Source organism: Etheostoma spectabile, chromosome 3 (assembly GCF_008692095.1).
Source record: "Etheostoma spectabile isolate EspeVRDwgs_2016 chromosome 3, UIUC_Espe_1.0, whole genome shotgun sequence".
In the NCBI taxonomy this organism is placed as follows: Eukaryota; Metazoa; Chordata; class Actinopteri; order Perciformes; family Percidae; genus Etheostoma; species Etheostoma spectabile.
Genome location: NC_045735.1, coordinates 17,900,362 through 17,921,573, shown reverse-complemented (window position 1 = coordinate 17,921,573; position 21,212 = coordinate 17,900,362). Strand labels below are relative to the sequence as shown.

The 21,212-nt window shown below is 40.3% G+C and overlaps 1 protein-coding gene across 14 annotated transcripts in view; it reads right to left on the bottom strand.

The window, feature by feature from the left end:
- The window catches only part of ncam1b (neural cell adhesion molecule 1b), an 87,031-nt gene that overhangs the window by 1,628 nt on the left and 64,191 nt on the right, over positions 1-21,212 (bottom strand). For 2 of the 14 annotated variants that reach the window (XM_032512248.1, XM_032512250.1), the window contains 14 exons: positions 20,020-20,049; positions 15,415-15,565; positions 14,986-15,173; positions 14,477-14,573; positions 12,254-12,424; positions 11,448-11,576; positions 10,656-10,670; positions 9,897-9,929; positions 9,135-9,137; positions 6,715-6,839; positions 5,885-6,065; positions 3,358-3,556; positions 2,472-2,588; positions 601-1,713 (listed from right to left, as the gene is read on the bottom strand). In XM_032512248.1, the coding sequence (XP_032368139.1) occupies positions 601-1,713; positions 2,472-2,588; positions 3,358-3,556; positions 5,885-6,065; positions 6,715-6,839; positions 9,135-9,137; positions 9,897-9,929; positions 10,656-10,670; positions 11,448-11,576; positions 12,254-12,424; positions 14,477-14,573; positions 14,986-15,173; positions 15,415-15,565; positions 20,020-20,049 (2,552 nt within the window). Of the gene's footprint in view, positions 1-562; positions 1,714-2,471; positions 2,589-3,357; positions 3,557-5,884; positions 6,066-6,714; positions 6,840-9,134; positions 9,138-9,896; positions 9,930-10,655; positions 10,671-11,055; positions 11,059-11,447; positions 11,577-12,253; positions 12,425-14,476; positions 14,574-14,985; positions 15,174-15,414; positions 15,566-20,019; positions 20,050-21,212 lie in introns of all 14 variants that reach the window. The other 12 variants (XM_032512251.1, XM_032512254.1, XM_032512252.1 and 9 more) reach the window with 9 other exon arrangements.

The window sequence follows — 21,212 nt, the reverse complement described above, 5'->3', positions numbered from 1 at the left end:
ACAGACTCAAAAGGTGGAGAGAAAATCTGAGACGTCATAGAGTGGGCCGAGATGGGATAATCGTATGAATATGTGAATAACGGTGCGCGCTTTCAGATTGTCTCGGCTGGAAGGTATTTATAGGAATGCACACTTTTATAAAGACAAAAAGTGACAGAAATAGTTGTGTAACTAAAGAGAGCACGAGAGAGAAAAGTTCAAACCCTGCTTACTCTTTCCCCACCTCAGATTGTCAGTGTCGATTAGTTTTCAGGAAAGATGTGACTGTCACCTAGCTCAGACGTGAGACAGACATGTAAAATAACAAGATGCATGTCTGAAAGGGGCTTCAGTATTCTTGTGGTGAATGTTACTGCTGGAGAACTGTTCCACACACACACAAGCATAAAAAACAAAACCCTCGTATCACAATCCACAGCATCTTACAAATAATCAACCCAATGTCATTACCACAGTTTACCATTACAATAATTCATATTGTGTGGTCAATGGCAAGATGCGGTGGTGAATGAATGGGCATACAAGTTAACACACACACACACACACACACACACACACTCACACAAACACACACAGATAAACCTCTAGAGGGAGCCGTACTCATCGTTGACAGGAGGAGCAGTCTTGGCCAGAGTCTCTGACGCCTCCAGAACTGGGCCTGAGGGGGGGAGGTCTCCTCTGTCTCCATTGGGCAGAGAGGGGGCAGAGGGCGGGCTCTCTAAGCTAATAAGGTCAGCGGGGGTCCAGGAGGGTCTTTCTGTCCCGTTAGTCAACTCTAACTCGAAATCCACACTATTGGGCCCCACGTCACAGGTTTGCAAGTTGTACGTGTCTGACGGCGATGTGAGGAGATCATTTGAAACCGGCGCCTCAACAGTGGCGGGGGCAGGGTAAGAAGGAATAGGAGTAACAGGTAACGGCGAGGGGACTTCAGCAACTAGAGGAGCAGATTCTTCAACTTCCTGGACTTTAGGAGCACTGTGGATCACTGAAGGAGAACTAGTTGGACCACCTTTGTCAGTGTTATCATCAACAGCTTTGTCAGCGGGTCCACTATTAGTGTCAAAGGGAGTAAGGCTACACCCACTAGGATCTGGGGTCTTTGAATCAGGGTCTGGTTTTGGAGGGACAGTGGTTGCTAGAGTGGTGGCCGTTTGTGCTGGCGTCTCTGTGTCTGAGTCTACTACGTGTGGCTGTATGGGGAGCTTATTGACCGGCGGCCTGGGGGCAGGTTTCTTGGTGTCAGGTTTGGGAGAGGACGATGAGGAAGACGCAGCCAGTGGAGATACAGGCGGGCTACCTTTAGCATTCAGCGCGGCAAGTTTAGGTGAGTGTCTACGCTTCGGTGGTATGGGTGTCCCCGATTTTTTAGCTTTAGTCCATTCAGGGGTACTAGGAGGAGTGGTTATTTTCTCCTGTTCTTCTGGGGTGATACTTCCTCTTTGTTCTACTAACGGGGCCATTTTAGCTTCGACGGCTGAGGTGAAGATGAGGGGAGTCGGCGGGGCAGTGTTTGACTCTGGAGTCGGGGCTGGGGCCAGGACCGGAGTGGGTGAGGGGTCGTTGGCCGGGGTAGACAGGCTACAAGTGAGGGTAGTGGTCTCGCTAGAGGGGCTGTCCTGAGCGGGGTCAAGGGTTGCAGTGGCTGTGTCAGAGTTGGTGGCTATGGAGGAGAGGGTGTCCAGTGCCAGAGCAGCAGTGTAAGCCGCCAGCCTGAGAGAGCAGGGAGAGAACAGAGACACACAGACTAGACACCAGGGTGACCGTGACAGAGGAAGGGTGGCCTCGGACGAGAGCATGCAGAGGGATTAGTGCGCTTTAGAAATTCACACAAACATAGACAAAGCAACTGAAAAACAGAAACTATTAAGCCTAGTGAGAAAAAGAAAGAAAGAAAAAGAGGTTGCCATGCTGTGAGTGTACATCAAAGAATACATCCCATACACACACCAACATGGAGTACACTGACTAGGAAAACTAATGTACTAAAAAAAAAGTCTTCCTGCAGGAAACTACAGCACCAGGCAGAACCGCCTATAAGGGTTAAACAGTACCAGTGACAATCTCACACTGTATCATCTCATTTTTCCAGACTGCTGATAATGAGAGATGAATTGCTGAGGTTGTCAAATGGCTTCATGTGAGTTGACCACACTCAAGAGGACAAAAAGCCTTTCTGTGTCTTTAACTGGTATTGCTTCAACCTTGGTAAAATGAGACAGAAAATCTCCAGAAGGCTGGAGTAGAAACACAAAGTGCAGTAATCGCTCTGAAAGGGAATACAAACAGAAAAGCAACAGTTCAGTGGACTCCACCCAAGAATGACCTGAACTTTGTTTTAAAGAGAGAGTCAAATTGTGTCCAGTTGAATAAGATAATTATTCTTTGTAGTGGAGTGCAACGTACAACAGCTAAAAAGACTTGAGCGGTAAAAAAGTTGTGTGCTGTACGCCAGTTTTTTTTCTACTCACTCTGGCTCTGTGAGAGGTGTGGTTTCATTGGGTTCGGTTGGTCCTGCTGCGTTATGATTGGCTGTGCACTCGTCCTCTGTTCTGACTTCCACTATTGGCTCTTTGGACTCATCTTTCCTGCAGGACAGAGAGACAAATCTTGTTAATTGGCAAGATCTTATCTCAGAGAACGATTATCACGTCTGCCACAATGAGAAAAGGTGATACGAGAGCAGTAGACAGTAATTATGTGTGAGTGGATTATCTTTCTAACTCAGTCACAGTCTGAATTTTCGAGTCGGCTCATGTGAAGAAGGACATATGGTCGCATGTAGCACATATCAATACACAATGCAACTTCCCCCTCAAATTGATTAAAACTGCCTTGTTGTGCACATTAGAGTGTTTGTTCAATTCTTTGCTTAAACCCAGCATCCTTCCTATTTTCACGGAAAGAGCAATCCACTCTAAAAACTCCATCTCATTTATGGGCCTGTTATATTGATTTGTATATTTTTCCAGTTCCTGCGGATCCTGACTGAGTGGACCATAATGCACTGCAGTCACAACACAAGCGGTGTTGATTTTGCTCAAGAGGCACAACTGTTTTTCTTGAATGGAAAACCCTTCCCCAGTTATCTCTTGCTTCATCAGCTTAAACATAAAAACCTTCAGCACAGATTGTTAATTGTTTGTATGTCTGCCGCACTGCGTACAGTGACTTTATGAGAACATGAGAAACATATTTATTAGAACTGCATCTATGTTGCCAGTGTGTGAAAATAAAATGCATATATGAAGAGTTTAAATTAGAAAATTGGGTCCTACAGTATAACTAAATGAGGCCAAGGCTAACGGCCACTTTGTAAAGATTGCACTGCATGTATTTGATGTCACTGATACTCACATGAAGGCTGCCTTGCCCTCCTCCAAGTTGTGCCCTTTGGTCCCTGTGCCTGATTTACCGCAGAGGCACATGATGAGGCCACATTTGTTGACAAAGAAACAGGTGACATCCACAGCCAGCAGCAGGAATACAAATACTACGACAAGGATCCCTGCCCAGAGCATGGTGCCCATGGAGAACGCGGCCTCTTCACCCAAATCTGCCAGACAAGAGACAGGAGAGGGAGAGTGCTGAACAACTGTAGCCTGACACAGTTCTACACAAACGGCCAGGAACAACTGAATAAAAGTGCAGCTATGCTACTTTAACAGTTCCAATAAACAGAAACAACTCACCTGCTACGACCAGTGATACGTGATAGTTGTCTCGGCATGAATTTAGATGCAGTCTGATGTGTGTGTAGACTGTGCCGTCTGGCTTGTGTTCAATCACTGATATAACTTGTGGCGTGTTGAGGAATTTATATGCAAACAGCTGTTGTTAAAAAAAACTTTAAAAGTTTTTTTTATATATTCAACTGATTTATTTGGTATTAGAAAGAAGAGCAAACCAAAGCATACACTATTTTGCTAGTTACCCAGAAATGCACAATATTTTATGGACAAAAATAATGTGAGGCTTCTACAAAAGGGTATGATGCATCTTTGTGTAAAGTCAACTGTAAAATGTTCTCTCTGTTTCTAGATAAATGTAACTCTTTAGATACCAACCATTAATCAAGATCTGCTGGAGAAAAAAATGCAGCTGAGTAAAGCACCTTCCAATATAAATGTATAAAAACGGATTTTTCTGAGTGCTATATGATACACATTACATGCATAAGAAACAAAAATATCTATTTGTCTTAGTAAACAGCACAAAAATAACAGTTGCCTTGTGATAATTCTGTATACAGCTTGTCAAACTGTTCCAATATTATTATTACAAACATCTTTCAGTTAGGTCTTTTTGTTTTCAATAATGTGAATGTTATTGTTACAAACCTTTTACAGTACATATGCATAAATTTGTGAGCAATTAAAGAATATATTACAGGGTTTATGTAAACGGACAGGCCCATCACTCAGCCTTCATTCTGTTCTAAGTGCTATTTTGTTTTAATAGAACCTCATTTCAGTTTCACTATTGTTCATTACTGTAAACTGGCAGACCTCTCTGTAGTCTAGTGCTGATGACTAGCTGTGCTAATGCTGAGCAGTCAATCTGTGGGAGGCGGAGGATTTCCACTGCCTTTGGTTCAGCAGGTCTGTCTGGTCTGTTTTTTTAGGCTACACGGTCGTCCTTTTCTCACCCATAACAGAGACACGTCTGTCATGGACAAAGTCTGTTTTAAGGAGTGAAAGTGTCCAGAGAGACAGCCAGGCCAGAGAAAGGGCGAGCTTTCCTCTACAGTTATAGTGTGAATTCCCCACGAAAACTATGAGAGCTGGAGTACAGTGATGAGGGACAAGATGAGTGATACCAAAGTGCATGTCACAGATGAACAGCCCTGATTGACTGAGGAGGGACGGGGGACGGGGATGGGGGGACGGAGGCAGCACAGCCCCGACCACACCCAAAACGCACACAGGGCGAGACGAAAATGTTCACGTGGTCCACCACACCAATGTCCGGGACCAGGCAAGAGAGCAGGAACATTGAGAGAGAAGATAAAAGAGAGAAAGGAAGAGAGAGAGAATAAAGAGACAGGAAGAGGGGGGGAAATGAAGGGAAACAAAGAGGTAAAAAAGAGAAGGGTGGGGAAAACAGAGGAAGAGAGAAAGTGAAAATGTGTCACGTCTGAAAACCAAAAGTGAAGAAAAAAAACCCAGAAAGAAACAGATTTCTTGTATTGAGGTGGGGGGGGGGGGGATACTGCAACACATCAAAGCAAAAGCAAAGCACAAAGAGGACAACTACACCGTGTGGACTAGATGGTGACTCTGGCGGGTGAGTGGGAAATGCGTTTGATTGGGAAATGAATTAGAAAAGAAGTGAGAGAGACATAATGGTCTGTGATGTTTCAGCAAAGCACTCGGCAGTGTCTAGCACCTAAAGGGAATCTGACAAGCTGTGTGGGGTTTTTTGCACGGTTCAACCTTCAGCTGCAGTTAAGACCTTAAGGTACAAGTTAATCAGTGGTTATCAAGGGTCAATTTAAAGGCTGCTTCCACACAGGGACAAACTATCTACCCGGGCTGCTATTTTATCAGTAAACAAAGCTAAAGGAAAACTACAATCATTCAGAGGAAATCATTTGATCCTCTGTGGAAAGAGCCTGTCCCAGTTCTGCGAGCGCAAACTCAAGCTCATTTAGCATGGGCTGTCAAAACTTTAAAGTGAAAAAATTCAGCCGGAAAATCATTTCTGGCTCACTGTCGTCCAGTAACTCAATTTCTTTTTTTTTTGTAGATTTATTTAGTTGTCATTCACCTTTCAGAGCAAGAGAGGTAAAAAATAGAACGTGACGCTCTGGTTTTCGAGCTTTGAGTTTGGCTTCTCAGTTTTCTGGATGTTTAGTTCCAGCTTAGTGTGAGTGGAAGGGTACCTTGGATGGCCTCTGGCTCTGTGGAGGTCCTGAAGGACATGGTAGCTGGCTGGGACTTGCCCTTCTGATTCTCTGCCACCACATAGACATTGTACTCAGTGTCCCACTCTAACCCGCTGAGAACCACGTAGTCACTGCCGCTGGGCAGTCGGATTTCTGGTTTCCACTCCGACACCTGTATCTAAGGACACAGAGGGATGCAGTACATGTTTTTAGGGCTGCACCTAATGGCTATTTTCAATATTGATCAAGCTACAGTTTATTTTCTTCTCAATTGTCACATTTGAGAAGCTTGAGTGATCAAAATGTTTGCCATCTTTTGAAATAACTGATTCATTCTCAAAAATAGTTGGCAATTCATTTTCTGTCAAGCCAATTCATTAATCACCTAACTGTTTAAGCTCTACATGCATTAACACGAAGGCTTGAACACAAAAGAATAGGACTACCTTTTTTACATTTTAAATTATATGTTTTCTAAAGATGTCAGAATTATGGAGCTTCATCAGAATCATTAGGGCTGCAACAAACAAACTTATTATTTTCATTGATGATTTATCTGCCAATTAAGATCTTGATTAACCAATTAATCAGTTGGTAAATGTCTGATAAATAGTATAAAGTACAAAATTGTATTGTATATAAAAAATACCAATGCAAATTTTGTAGAAAAAAACAGATATTCAGTTCACTATCATAAATGACTAACAAAAGCAGCTAATATTCATATTTGAGAGGCTAGCACCCACAGAATTGTTGCCGTTTTGCTTAAAAAATGACTTAAATGATCAATCTAAACTAATCATTTCAGCTCTAATGGCCATACTTACTGGTTTATAGCGGATAAGATAATGTAAGATGGGCGAGCCGCCGTCGTCCTGCTTGATCCAGCTGACTTTGACGGAGTTGCCTTTGGGTTGAAGTGCCCCTTCGAGTTTAGGAGGATTGGGATTCCCTACAGGCACACAGGAGCAATATAGAGATGATTTAAAGGCTCAATAAAAAGACGCAGAGATTATTTTATTGGTGGAAGATTCTGTCGGCCAACCGTTACCTTTAAAATTGTAAAGCAAAGAAAACTAAGACCTTGATTAGAAAACTTTGAAATTGGCCTCTTTGTTGTTGCCCTTCTAAGTCACTTGTCCTTGCTTAATCACTCGCCTCAAGATGGTATGTCTCAAGTGGGACTAATTACCGAATGACACAAAGCCACATGCTTATCTGATTCAGTCCGAGATGCTGAGTGACATTTCCCCAGTGTCATACAAGGCTTCAGGGGAAAGGGTTATTAATGACATTTTTATGTAAGATTTGCATTTCACAGCATAAATAACGGGTTAACCTGTAAAGATGACCACTGGGTGAAATGTTTGTGCTGTAAAACTTACTTGTAAAGCTATAAACCTGTAAAACAGCTGTACAGCTATGTCTTCCCCATCTCAAACTCATAACACTGAACATATAACACAAAACAATTGAGTCAAATAGAAATGTTTGTCAATGGATTGATTTTTCCAATCCAATTGTATCCATCCCAGTGTCTGATTGTGCTCCTCTGACCTTTTGAGTTCCTCATCAGTCAAACCTGGCACCTTAACTTATTCTCCATTTAGGACAGACACATTATGGTCAGTTTGTCTTTCATCATTGCTATATAGACGGTGGCCATCTTTACAAATCTGTGTAACTTTCATATTTTCAATTTTTGAGATCATGAGTCAGTGCCTTGATGTCTTCTAGTTCTCCAGTTAAATCAAAACAAAACTGAAGATCTGGTTTTTGGTCTCTTCAATCAGACTTTTGAAATTTCCAACTAACTTAAAAGTGGGTTTCCAGAAACTTAGGGTTTATTTTTTATTTTTATTTTATTTGAACTCTGAGAAACATCTTAAAAGGTGCACTAGGAGTTCCTGCATGGTCACTTCTGTTGAGACCCTTCCCTCTGTGCTTCTGTTACTGTCATGACTAACTGACTGTCACTAACCCCCACCCCATCCCCCAACCATCTTGTCGGTGATTGGCTGGAGTGGTTTGTTGTATTTTGGTACCTATCCTGTGCCCCTAGTGTCTGTCTGACCGGGCTTTTTCACAGTGTATCCAGGGGGCAGGCGGCTAGCCTTCCCGCGATTCGATACAAAAATGAAATTGTGTTGAAACCATGCAGGAACTAATAGTGCACATTTAAGTCATTTATTCAGTCCCGTTATTTTTAAAATAAGAAACATTGCCAAAGTATGCCGCCCCCTTCTTTTCAACAGCTTAAAGAAATTATTCATTGTTTTGTCTCCTCAGTCTTGACACTTAGTAATGCACTCTATTCTTGTTTAAGCCAAGACACTGTAACACATCTACAACTAGTTTAACTTGCTGCTGAATTATTCCTAACTACTGTAGGACAATGCTGAAATCAAAACCCTTCCAACTACATCTACTGTGTTTGGCACAATTGGGCTGCATTTGGCTCTCCCTCTAGGGGTCAGATCAGCAAAGTGTTTTTAAAGACCAATTTATTCTCAAAAGCATTGGATGCGTTCTTGCCCCTATTTGTTCTTATTCTTTAACCATTTTGGGTCATCTTTTTATCTTCTTTTTTGTAACTGAAGCATGTTGTAACCATGGCTTAGAAAAGTGCTACATAAATAAAGTTTTAGTTACTAACAGACAACAAGGAAGAGGTATATAATGGTTAGTGTTCATACTCTGAATCATTATATTGCTTGGCTTCAAAACCCAGGTAAGAATGGTCCAAGTTAGTTGAGTTAACCTTAAAATGCAGCCTAAGGTTAAACGTGAGAAGCAATATGTAGAGTACAATGCACAGGATAGCTATTGCTCTCAGCATGAATACAAACCCTTGATTGAGAACCAGAGCATGCTGCCGGTAGGAGCAGTTTTTTGCAGTAGACATTGATAATTATTCTCCTGTGATTAGAGGAAACTTTGTTTACTACACACTTGATTTATAGGAACACATCCTAAAAGGAGGAGAGGTAACCTCCCTTTAGGTAACGGGCAATCAACATCATCCAAGTGATGCTGATATTAAACACTCTTGACGTTTATATATATGACCGTGAATACAGCTCTGTCTCTTTCTCATTTATCCTGCTGAGGCAAATGTCTACATGACTGATGGGATTGAGGTAGACGTGTATTACATGACTGCATAGAAGCAATTAATGTGTAACTGTGGGATTCGCTGACTAAAGTGAGGGCGTCTTCTTTCAAAAAACCTGCAACAGTAATTTACCTTCTGCAGAACGGAGGGGGATCATCAGAACCATGTAAGCCAAATAACAGTCACAGTCACATGAAATGACACATGTGAGTGGTTGAAAGAGGAAGAAGGACATGAAAGACAGAACAAAGTTACAAGTAGATGACAAAAAACACTTAAATGACAAAACAAAAACCTAAATGGCCTGGAGACAAATTAAAACGATGGAATCGCAACCCAGTTTTGCATACTAATAAACAACCACTGAGCACAGACATTCCTCTGATTGGGTTCTCAATGTGAAAAGTGCCGTAGACATCCAACAGCTTTATCCTTTGACTTTAGAGACTTTACAATTTGCAAGGTAACTAATAAATCACTGTCGAAGGGCCTAATTGAAATGTATACATCTCCAAATTACACCAAACAGCTGGAGCCGAGGCAGAAAGGTGCAGCTTTTGAGATGCAGACACGTTAATTCACAATACTGTGGTTGAACCAATTAATTCACTGGCTGCAAATCCAAATTATGATAATATTAATATTTGGATAACTCAGCTGTCAACTCAAAGAATGTGGGTGAGATAAAAATCTACAGCTAACAGACACAGAGGAGTTTGCCTTTATAATCAGGCCATATAAGGTCACAGTGTTAGACAAATAAACACATTTTTCTATGCTTTAAAGTTATTATAAATGCAGCTAATCAGTGGGGGTGAGGGGGTTATCCTGCAGGGATAGACACATCTACAGCAGCAACAACTAATCGTCTATTATCCTCTCTACAGAACAAACCTGTGTCTTCAGTGAAAAAATTATAAATGCCGTCTAGGGACATAAAAGAGAAGATATCAGGCAATCAGAATCAGTTGACTGACTAAATGACTATCTGAATCTCTATTGTAACACTTCACTGGAGAGTTTAGCGAGACTCATGTCTGCCAGACTGCACCAGGGAAGCAAGAGGCAGCAAAACATTGTATTCAATGATTGCCACATTTAAGGTTAGAATGAGACAGAGGCAGAACACACGAAACTAAATGGCTGCTCTAAGACAAAGCTTCAAAAGGCAGAATTTAAAGTATTCCAAGCAGAATATTCCAGCACATGTACTGCAGTTATTCTAATTAGTTTTTAATTACTAACTCAATGGACATCAAACAATGTTTGTGTAGTGTTATGAACTGCCCTTACAAAATGGTCAAAAAACACTTGATTTGGCCTGCGCACTTGGTTCTAAATTAGCAATTACTGAAACAATAACGATTGCCATTTTAAGTCAATGCAATTGTTAATAACAAAACAGACACTAATTTATTGATTTTGCCATGGCTTTGGATGTCATAACAACAGAGACAGGGAAGTTCAAACAAAGCTGAGATAATGCATATTACATTTATTTTTCATACAAATGTCTAGCTTCATGTGTCCATATGAGTGGGATTAAATTGATCACAGAGATGCTATTTTTATCAGACTTTTTTTCAATTTACTGATGAACACTTTCAAGCACCTTGTACGTGGAAAGGAAGCAAGAAGATATGAAGAACTTACTCTCGTAAGTATGGCCTGATGGATACGACAGACAGATGAGCAAATATGTAAAAAGAAATAAAAAAACATAAAACAGATGATGAAAATGGGATCAATTGTAAATCAACAGACACATTAAATGTGAAGCCAACCGGGTGAAGCAGTTTCTCCGTCCAAAACGTGCATCCAACCAACAGGGGGGGCTAACAACTAAATAATGGGATCAAGATAAAGTACAAGGCTGCTATTCAAAGGACTGGGGAACAACTTCCTATTTCATATTCTAATTCATGGTTTGCAAGCACAATAAAATAATATGAAACTGTGGATTTTAAACAATTGTGAATCCAAGTGTGACAAGTGTGATAAAATCAGAATGCAATTACTGGAAAATAGCAAGGTGGTGTTGAACCAGTTGGACCTTCTGACAAACATGTTTCCTGAATTCTTAGATTTCAAGTTCCATTCATGGACAAACTAAATAAACAAAACTTACTCCATGCTGTCCGTTTGACTGCTGGACAAACAAACCCCAAAAAACAGGACAAAGAGGACAAACTCAGACTGAAAGACCAGGAAGCTTTTGTGACACTGTCCCGACAGTCTCAGTGTTGAGTTGTGTGTGGCTGTCCAGCAGCGGACTACACTGAGTAGTAACTGAGCTTTTATCGATCGGTAATGGGATGGACAAGCACTTCTTACTTTAAGACATAGAAGAAAGGAATCAGGTGATGGGTTTGTGGAGACAGGGGTCAAAAAGCGGTGATGAAAGCTTTGCAGCGTGCTGTAAACTTTGCAACATGTGCCACTTACGAACAGGCTCCGTCTTGAAGAACTCCGCGGGGCTGCTTTCTCCTTCACCCTTGCCGTTGATGGCTGACAACTTCAGTTCGTAGCTGGTCTCTGGCTTCAGGCCTGTGATAGTCATCTCGCTGGTGTAGCCTGTTACAATATATCAGAGGCAGTGCAATCCCTGTTGAGATCACCTTGATCATTTTGATTAACGCTGAAACAAACGCACCCCCAGCTCAAACAACACATGCATAATTAATTCCGCCATGAGTAAACACTGATTAGCTCAATTTCCGTTTCATTCCAACAATGTGTAACCAGATAAATCTATTTAGCGATCGTTCTAAACACAAATATACACAGAAACAGAAATAACGGACAGCTGTTTCAAAGCCGCCATCATGTACAGATTACTTTTGGGATTAGAATTACATTCTACATATCATTTATTGTGCCTATTTTATAATACTATTATATTATATATTATTATATGCTATTATTTATTTACTTATTGTCTTATTTCATGATTTTTATTCTTCTTTAAGATTAAATTGATCTCTGTGAAACAACAAAAGTGAACAATAAAAGTTCAAAACTATATGTAACTTTTTACAAGGCGACAAAGGAACAAATGCAAATGAGGGCAGGCCGATATGGTTTAAATCAATCTCAATATTAATATGGACAATTGTTTTACAATATGGACATAAATCTCTATGAAAAATAACTTAACGAAATGAACTGTTGTCCAATGTTAGGCCATGAAACAAAAACCTTCACACAGAAAAGACACCTTGCATAACTCTTTGATTTGTGTTCTTTCTTACCGTCTTGGACTTCATAGACCCGGTGCACCCAGTTGCCCCTGCCCTGAGTCCTCCACTCCGCTCGGTATTTGAGAACACTAACACCCCCGGTGGATTCTGGCTCCTCAAACTGGATCTGTGCCGTGGTGGAGAAGGGTCTCACCTCACTGACGGATGGAGCCGATGGCACCTCTGGTAAAGGCAGGAAAATGCAGTGCGATTGCAACAGAAACTGTAAGATGACATGACGCCAACGCTGTCTGACTCCACTGCTTCATTAGACTAACAGACTGAGCTAACAGCTCCTAACAGTCCAAAAAAACCCTCTGAAAATTGCTTCAGCTTTGTAAGAAATGTATGATTTGTGACATTATTGCGGTTTCTCAGGCACTGAATGCTGCAAACTCTTGTCATTACGTCAGAAAAGAAAATTCAGATGGTGCTATCACAGACTTTTTCAAGTACAAGCTTATCCCATGTCAGTCAGCCTTAAATGATAATTGCAAAAAGAAAACCAAAGCATAAAGTCAGCTACTTATTGGACCTTTTAAAGAGACATTTAGATTATTATAAACCTTTGAGCAACAAAAAGAAAGACGTAAGATGCATTCACACACCTTGCAGTCAGCGAAGCACAATGTAATGTTTCATTAAATGAAAGTGGGAGCTTTTCGTGATTACTAAACACCCATACGTTTTGTTTAACACTATTATTTCCACATTTACATTCACATTAGTCATATTTAACGGGATACTTCACCGATTAGCATTAAGCTTTGTATGAGTAGAAACTCTGCAGTATTTTTGAATGACCGTGCTCCCCCCCCTCATGTCCCCGAGACAAGAGATCTCTGTATTGTATGTCTGGAAAAAAACCTCAGATGATGCAAAAATTGTCATGTTGCGTCATCTGAGGCATTTTTGCCCAGAGGTATTGAACTAAAAGCCAGCTAGTTCTGCATGTTTTCAACCCGCCCATAAGGGGTTGGACCTGAAGCAAGACGAAGCGAGCCAAAGCGGGTCAAGTGTCAGCCATCTTGAAGCTAAGATACAGCTGAGCTAACGCTTTTCAGCAGCAAACTTTTACAACAACTATGTGCATTCAAAGTACCGCACACGTGTCCCACCAGGATACATTGGTACAGATGGGAGAATATGCAGGAAACTTTATTACAGACTGCTCTGTCGGGTAAGACTCGTAGAGGTGGGCTGTGTTAACACGGACTGGTGCAGAAATGGGGGGCTTTTACTGCTAACCGCTGTTGGAGTTTTTGACTGTGAAATGACAACCATTCTACATTCCACGCAAATTCACGTATGTGTTTATACTCGGTGTCTACATCACTCCAAGCGCCAATGCTACCATTGCGTTGGCTAAACTTTACGGAGCACGTAATGTGTGTGCACTAAACGTAGCCAGTTTCATATGTTGTCTTTATATAATGTCCCTGAAATATCCCTTTAATGTGCCTAATGATCATGGTCTGCCCACCGCTGCACTCTCTATTTGAAAGAAAATGACAATATTTAAAGCACTGAGATTGGCCAGTACTGGTACTGGTGGCTGTTCATAAATCACACACTGGTGTGAGCACAGTTCTGTATTAAATCACTTTGATCTTCGAAATGAAAGGCACACTGTGATTACTGTGGTTGCCCATGTTTTGCTTCGAGGGAAGACTGTGGTGTTTTCAATTAATTTATTTCAGATTGTGGCCATTATCTCTCTGCTGTCGTCTCCCATTTGTCTAATGTGTTGGTGGATCTACAGTGTTTGGTATCAGCTGGTGGTGAGTTGATGAATTTGCAATAAAATGTTGTCACTTCGGTAAATTGTCTTTTAATTCACAATACACACAGCTAACCTTTGGATTGTGTACAATATTATATTCTGTTCTTGCTCCGCTGTACTTTCTAAACAACCAGAGGGGAGGAACGTTAAATTATCCGATGCTGGTTCCATTGCCTTTTCATTTAAATCTATTATCCATCTAAACCAACACTGCTTTGTGTAATCCCATGTTGTGGTAGATGTTTTGGTCTAATGGGTTTTGAATATGGGTGAGCAATCTGTTTCTGAAGCCAGGAAAAGCCTGATAATTTAATTTATGTGCAACAATAAGGTTTACCTTGACTGCAGATTATTGTCCCGAGCATTCATAGAAAGTGTGTGCACCCTACATATCATCAATATTCATTTAAGTAGCACAAATAAACAAACTGAATCACAGAATCACAACTGACCGGCCTGAATGAGCAGGAACTCCTTGGACTCTGTACCCATCTCATTTGAAGCGGTGCAGTTGTAGCTCCCGAAGTCATTTTCTGACTCGGGGGTTATCTGGAGGAGAGAAAAAAAAGGGCAAATATACGAAGGGCAGTGTACCAAAACAGAAGATCAAACTTGTGTGTCAAACACTCTGAGGGTGACCTTTTTGTTTGTCCATTAGAGGAGCCTATTTTTATTTGTTGCTTTGAGCTTTCCTGCTGCTGAATTATTCATCAGATTTTTTTCCCCACAATGGAGCTGAAAGAAAACCCCTTTACTTCTAGTCTATGCTCATGAAATCTTGATGACACAAGAGGTATGCATATGTGTGTGTACACATGGAAGGACTAAGCTTAAATGTGCACATTTTCTTAGGAACTATAAATTGTGGTGTGTGTGGTGTGTGTGTGTGTGTGGTGTGTGTGTGTGTGTGTGTGTGTGTGTGTGTGTGTGTGTGTGTGTGTGTGTGTGTGTGTGTGTGTACCTGCAGGTAGCTGGCCGATGGGCTTCTGAAGATCTTAATGTTGGTGGCGTTTGAGTTGGGGAGCTGCAGTCCATCTCTCAGCCACACAATAGATACCTCACTGGGATGAGCCTTGACCTCGCAGCTGATATTAACAGCATTTCCCTCCCAGGTGTACACTGCCACTGCACCGGTGATCTTAGGGGCATCTGGTGGAAGAAACGCACACATTACAAACTCTCAAAATGTTTTAGGTTCTAGGTTTCGTGGTTTTAACAGTTCTTGAAAAATGGGCTATTTGATTCAAAGTGTATTCAAGAGCTCTATATGATCAGAAAAAAGATTATTTTGTTCAGTTACAAAGGGTGGATGACTAGCAAGTCACTTCTACTACAGCGTACTAATGTTGTAGTCCGAAACACTTATTTTAAGAGAGAAGGAAATACTTACAGCGGACCTCCAGATATGCCGGCTGAGCATCCTCTCCAATGGCACTGCGTGCTGAGCAGAGGTACTGACCCGCGTCTGTATACTTGACATACTTCAGAGTGAGAGAGGACACACGAGCATCACTCCTCACCACTACACTTCCATCCAGACTCTAATTGGAGCAGAAAATAGCTTGGTTTAGGAAAAAAACAAACCATTCGCACCAGTTGTTTTCCATCAGCACGTTGCACATTCAGATGTACAGAGCACATTACTGCAAAAAGATGCAACCTGAAAAAAATATAAAAACAAAGCCTGCTTTTGATGAGCAGAAGAGACATTGTGTTAATGAAAAAGGCACACTCTGCTCTGTAAAGACTTGGAAACATAAGCACACAGTTGACAGAGCAGGGAAGCTTATCAATAATAGATGACAGAAGGCACTAGAAACCATCTAGAGCTTTTCACACGGAGGGCTTACCAACTCGCGAAATATGCTGATGCATGACGCTAGACAGCAGAGCATTACCTTACATGCCACACTTGCACTTTTATGTTGAATACACTTGGGATTTAGTGTCGCTGCACATATCATATATATATATATATATATATATATATATATATATATATTATATATACACATATATATATATACATATACACACACCACACACACACACACAGAATATACACACACACACACACACAGATTATACACACACACACACAAACACACACATACATACACATATATATATACACATATATATCAACACATACATATAATATATAATATATAATATATATATATATATATATATATACACACACACATTTTAGGAAAACAACATTTTAAGTTAATCACTTGTGGTGGTGTTTTTTTTTGGGTGACATCCCCGTTTCAGTGATGAAGGGCACAGCCCATGTCACAAAGCATTTGAAGCTAAGGGAATAACAGACAGCTGGCTAATGAGATGTGTAAATAGCCTCCCTACTCTACAGATACCTGGTTTCATTAACTTGATATGTAGAATTACAACATCCATGAGCGGCTTCCTGACCTTCAGGGTCAACAACTCTGTTGTTTTGGTTACTGACACTAAACTGTGGGTGTACAGTTTCAGACTGACCAAATTTCTACTTTTGGAGGAACACTTTCCCCAACAGGATATTACTAATTAAAACATGTATTATGTAGATCCTAAACCTTATCTTCCTCAACGTAAATGTTTATCAATGTTGCTAACGGCAGAGCAAATGTTCAAACTCAATATGATTTTTTTATTTTATGGATTTGGGGCATGCAAGTACTTTTATATAGTACTATTTTATACCGTACTGTAAGCTTTGGCGTTTTTGTGAATCGTTTGTTTTACAAGGTGCTGCAGAACTGGATATATCAGCCTTTCTATTGGATTCTTTCAAGCCGCAGGCCAAACAATGGCACGGATACTTTTACACATATTGAACGAGGGCCCAGTCTGGGCAGCCATGTAAGAGAAACCCTCGTTAGTTTGTATTCAAATTCAATAGACAAAGCATGTCTGAGGCATTCATTATGCATAGCGGGTAGCAGGACCAGGGAGACACTTACATAACACACTACCCTTTTATTCTGACCCCTGTGCACAAAGCATTCTCCCGCGACCCCTGAGGCACTGCTTCTGACTCCTGCATCTGTGCAACATGCCACATTATGTACCACCACAAAGACCTAGTTAGTCAGTGTGCTTCAATATGAAGTCCTTTTTAATTGTGTGCTCCTACTTTTTGGAGAATGAAGCATCAAACTGTCACCTAAGCCAGAGCAACATATGGGCAGCTTCTCTACTTCCTCTCATTTCCCATATGAAGCCCATAACGAATGTCATCTACGGGAGGAAAATTATGTTTTCACTGCAATTTAATGTTACTGCAGTCATGTTTTCATAACAATGGCTTTTCAGTATGAATGCAGGGTGTGCCAGAGTGTTTGTCAATAGGAAACATTCTTATTCATAAACATCCATAATTTGTGGACTTTATTGCCTTTAAGAAAGAGATACAAACCCACTTTACATGTCTATGTGCAAAACCTGCGATAAAACAGACGGGAGGGAAGAAAATAAAAGACTTTCAGACAGACGTTCCTCTAATGAATCAGACCAAACTGACAGCAGAGCTCTCCAACAGCTTCTGCAGCTTTACCATCAGTGGAGAGAGAGAGAGACAGTGCTGAGGACATGCTAAACTCATGTCTTACTAAAATCTTAACTGGTGTACATACAAATGCACCTTGCCCTAAATGTACCTTCCCTTCCGTGGCTTGTCAAATCAACACTCAGCTGCCTACGCACTTGGAACAAACATGCTCAGCATGCTCATACTGCCCCATGGTCATACTCCTCCCCTGTGTGGTTTGTAATGAGATATTTTGCAGAGAGACATACTGATCAATTCAGAGTGCAGGTGTGACGTAGCCTCATCAGAAAGTGAAAATGATCAGTGCCTGATACATTAATGTAACCCAATGCACTCGCAACTTGATACCACAAATATGCTACTGAGATATATGTGAGAAAACAGTTCAGTGTCTAACCTCTAAAAGTGGTTCAAAAAAATAAAATAGCATGAGATAACTCTGTTTTTAAGCCATGTTTTAGGGAAAAGTGGCAATTTATCCTTTATGCTAAAACTGGGAAGATTAAATAACCAGAATAGATTGTTAACCTATGCTGATGTATTACTGCTGATGCACAAAAATGTGCAACCATGTGTAAATCACCGTTTTACACAAACCTAGTCATTACTGTCAGCACGAGCTAAATGAGAAAGGTGCTTCCTCATCTCCTGCAGTGAGTCGAGTGTGATGCAGTTTTCCGTTCTAAACATTTTGCAATCATAGCTGTTCTTAATGAGTGACTGTCAAAATGTCAATATTTTGTGATGACTGGAAACAGTGAATGTTAAAGAATGCCCATTCTCTAAAGTAAAAGGAAAGGACCAATTTGCTTGATGTGCAGAGCTCCCTGCAATTTAGAAATAAAATAGCAAGGCTATTTGAAGAACCAAATAGTCTAAAAATATGCATACATTTCCTTCTAAATGGTACAAAAGTATAAATAACAAAGGCAAGCCTAATATTTGATCTTGCACCTGAAACGGTGATGAGCTGATCGTCGACGTCACGCTTCGTGAGAGCAAAAAACAGTACAGAATCAAAAACATGAATCTGTACTGTCCTCTAGTACAGTGCACTCAGCACTAATATTGGAAATGACAAAGTGGCAATTCTCACCAATTTTCTCACATATGTAAAACACATATTCTACAGTGAAGTAAGTTGGCAGCTCTTTTTTTAATGCCAATTTTCACTTTCTTTCAGGAACAGTCTCTGGGCTGCTGCACAAAGAGATCTTTCATTTTCTTTTGCATACATATTCATTCATTTTCGCTCCAACGAATTAGAACTATGAAAAAAAAACTTCTCATATCAAAAACACATTGAATTTATAATCAAGCATTGGCTTCATTTTAGTTTGAATTGAAAAGAAAATCTTATTTATTTATTCAATTTGTGTTGTACTCTTGTTCCATCATTATACTTTAAAATATACATCTGTTCTCTTTCAAAATTGACTCATGTTATTTACGTGCTTTCATTCTGTTATTATCTGTAGTGTCTTATGTGTCATGCATGTTCAGTCTTCTTTGTTTCTATGCAAAAAGGAGAACTGGTTTGTTTGCATAACCCTGAACGTTACTGTCAATTGTACACTACCGGTCAAAAGTATGGGGCCCCTTACAAATTTCCATTCCACTCGATGTTAGACATAATACCAGCTGATCTGAGTGGGGGGCTGATCTTTAATGCAATATCTACATTGCCCATTATCAGCAACCATTCATCCAATGTTCCAAAGGCCCATTCTGTTCACTAATCTGATATCATTTAAAAAAAACTAACTGAGAAAACATTGGAGAACCCTTTTGCAATTATGTAAGCACATAATGTAATATGAAAACTGCTGCGCTGGTTAAAAAAACAATGCAACTGATCTCAACTGGTATTCTGTCTATAATGGAGTGCAATGGAAATTTCGAAGTGACCCCAAACTTTTAACCGGTAGCGTATGTCCGTGCAAAACTTAATAAACAAAGTGAAACAAAAAGACAAAGAATTGGCATCAGATTGAGTGAGACCTGGAGACTTAAGTCAGAAGACAGAGAAATCTGAAGAGAGTTTTACCTCAACAACATCTGTTCTTGAGAGAAAACAGGTTGCCATGCTGCATGCAACAGGACCATGCATCAACTCTATAAATTATCAACTAACAAGTTATTATGAAAATTGTATTTCAGCAGGCAAAAGTCTTGTACTGACATGTTCTTGCAGGGAGGTTACAGGTCTGAAAGAAAACAACAGGCTGAAGTAGACTACTGCATGTTGAGTGACATGGAAACCAAACAAGTAAAACAAAGAGATCCAGACAGACAGGCCTGTTGGCGTCTTTCTCGGGGTTTATAATCTCCCTGACCCTCATTTGATCAAGAACTTTGATCTGCGTCCGTCCAGAATTGAATTAGAATCCACTGACATGAAAGATGGATGGGTGTAGGAAGAAAGTCATGCATTTAGAATACCTTGTGTTGCTCGGGCCGAGTCCATGATGCCTGTAGAGGACAAAGACACAACAACAAACAAATGGCAAAGCAATTCTTAGAGAGTTATCCTTATCCAGGCAAAGCTGGAACGCTGCACATTGCATGCAAGTATTAAGTGTCCAGTTTATTTTCCGTACATCCACAGTCCCTGAGCTGAATGTCTGATTTTGCTCAAAGTCTGTCACAGTACCACAAGGATTTCCCTACTGAAGAAGCTTATTTCTTTTTCATGTGTAGGTGTATTTCAGGGGGATTTTTAGGGTGTGCAATTTTCTGTACTGCATCCTGGAACAAGACTGCTTCTAACCCCCATGAAGAAAGTATATTGGCATCACGATAACGACAAATGCTCACAGATGAGAAGGTTATTGGTTTATGAGGAAGAGGTGAATTCATTACTGTGCAACACCAGAGGTACGTGGGCCTGTTTGGCAAGTAGAACAGCAATTATCAACTCACAATCCATTTTTTGAGGCTTTGAGAGCAATAATCAGACTCTAAAACCCAATAAAACTGAATTTGTTCTAGTGTAGGACTGTTTTCTATCCGTGCATGTAAAAAAAACCTGCCGTACATTGAAGAAGCAACAGTTGGTAGTCATCAAGTCTTGCTGTGTTTCTCAATAAGCAATGAGGGGTTTGAAAGAAGCAATTTTGTTGCAGCTTATCCTGCACTCCACGTGACACCTGGAAATAAATCTTTGCCTTCAGGTGGCCTGTGTCACATTGTTGTTGTTGTTCTGCTCCAAATGGTAACAAATGAACTTTCAAATGAAGTTTTGTATGCTTTGATTATATTTCAAGGCTAAAATATACTAAAATGTGATTTGAATAACTTAAATTTCTTTCTTTAAAAAAACATGATAGCTGTGGATGTTTATAAACCTACAAGCATGTTAGGATTACAAACATTCATTTCTGTATTATAAGAATGGATGCACTAAAGATTCACTAATTGACCAAAACTGTATAATTTAAATATTAACTAGTACATTGTGGAATGATATCAATAAATGCCTCTCCATAGCATAATGGGGTGAATGAGAAAATTCACAGTGTAGCGTCACAGTTCAGTTCTCTAGTCAAATTAATGATGCTACATTTTCAATAATTATAGACGCTGCATATTTTATATGTTACTAGCAAAACATTTGAAGCTCATTTAACTCAATT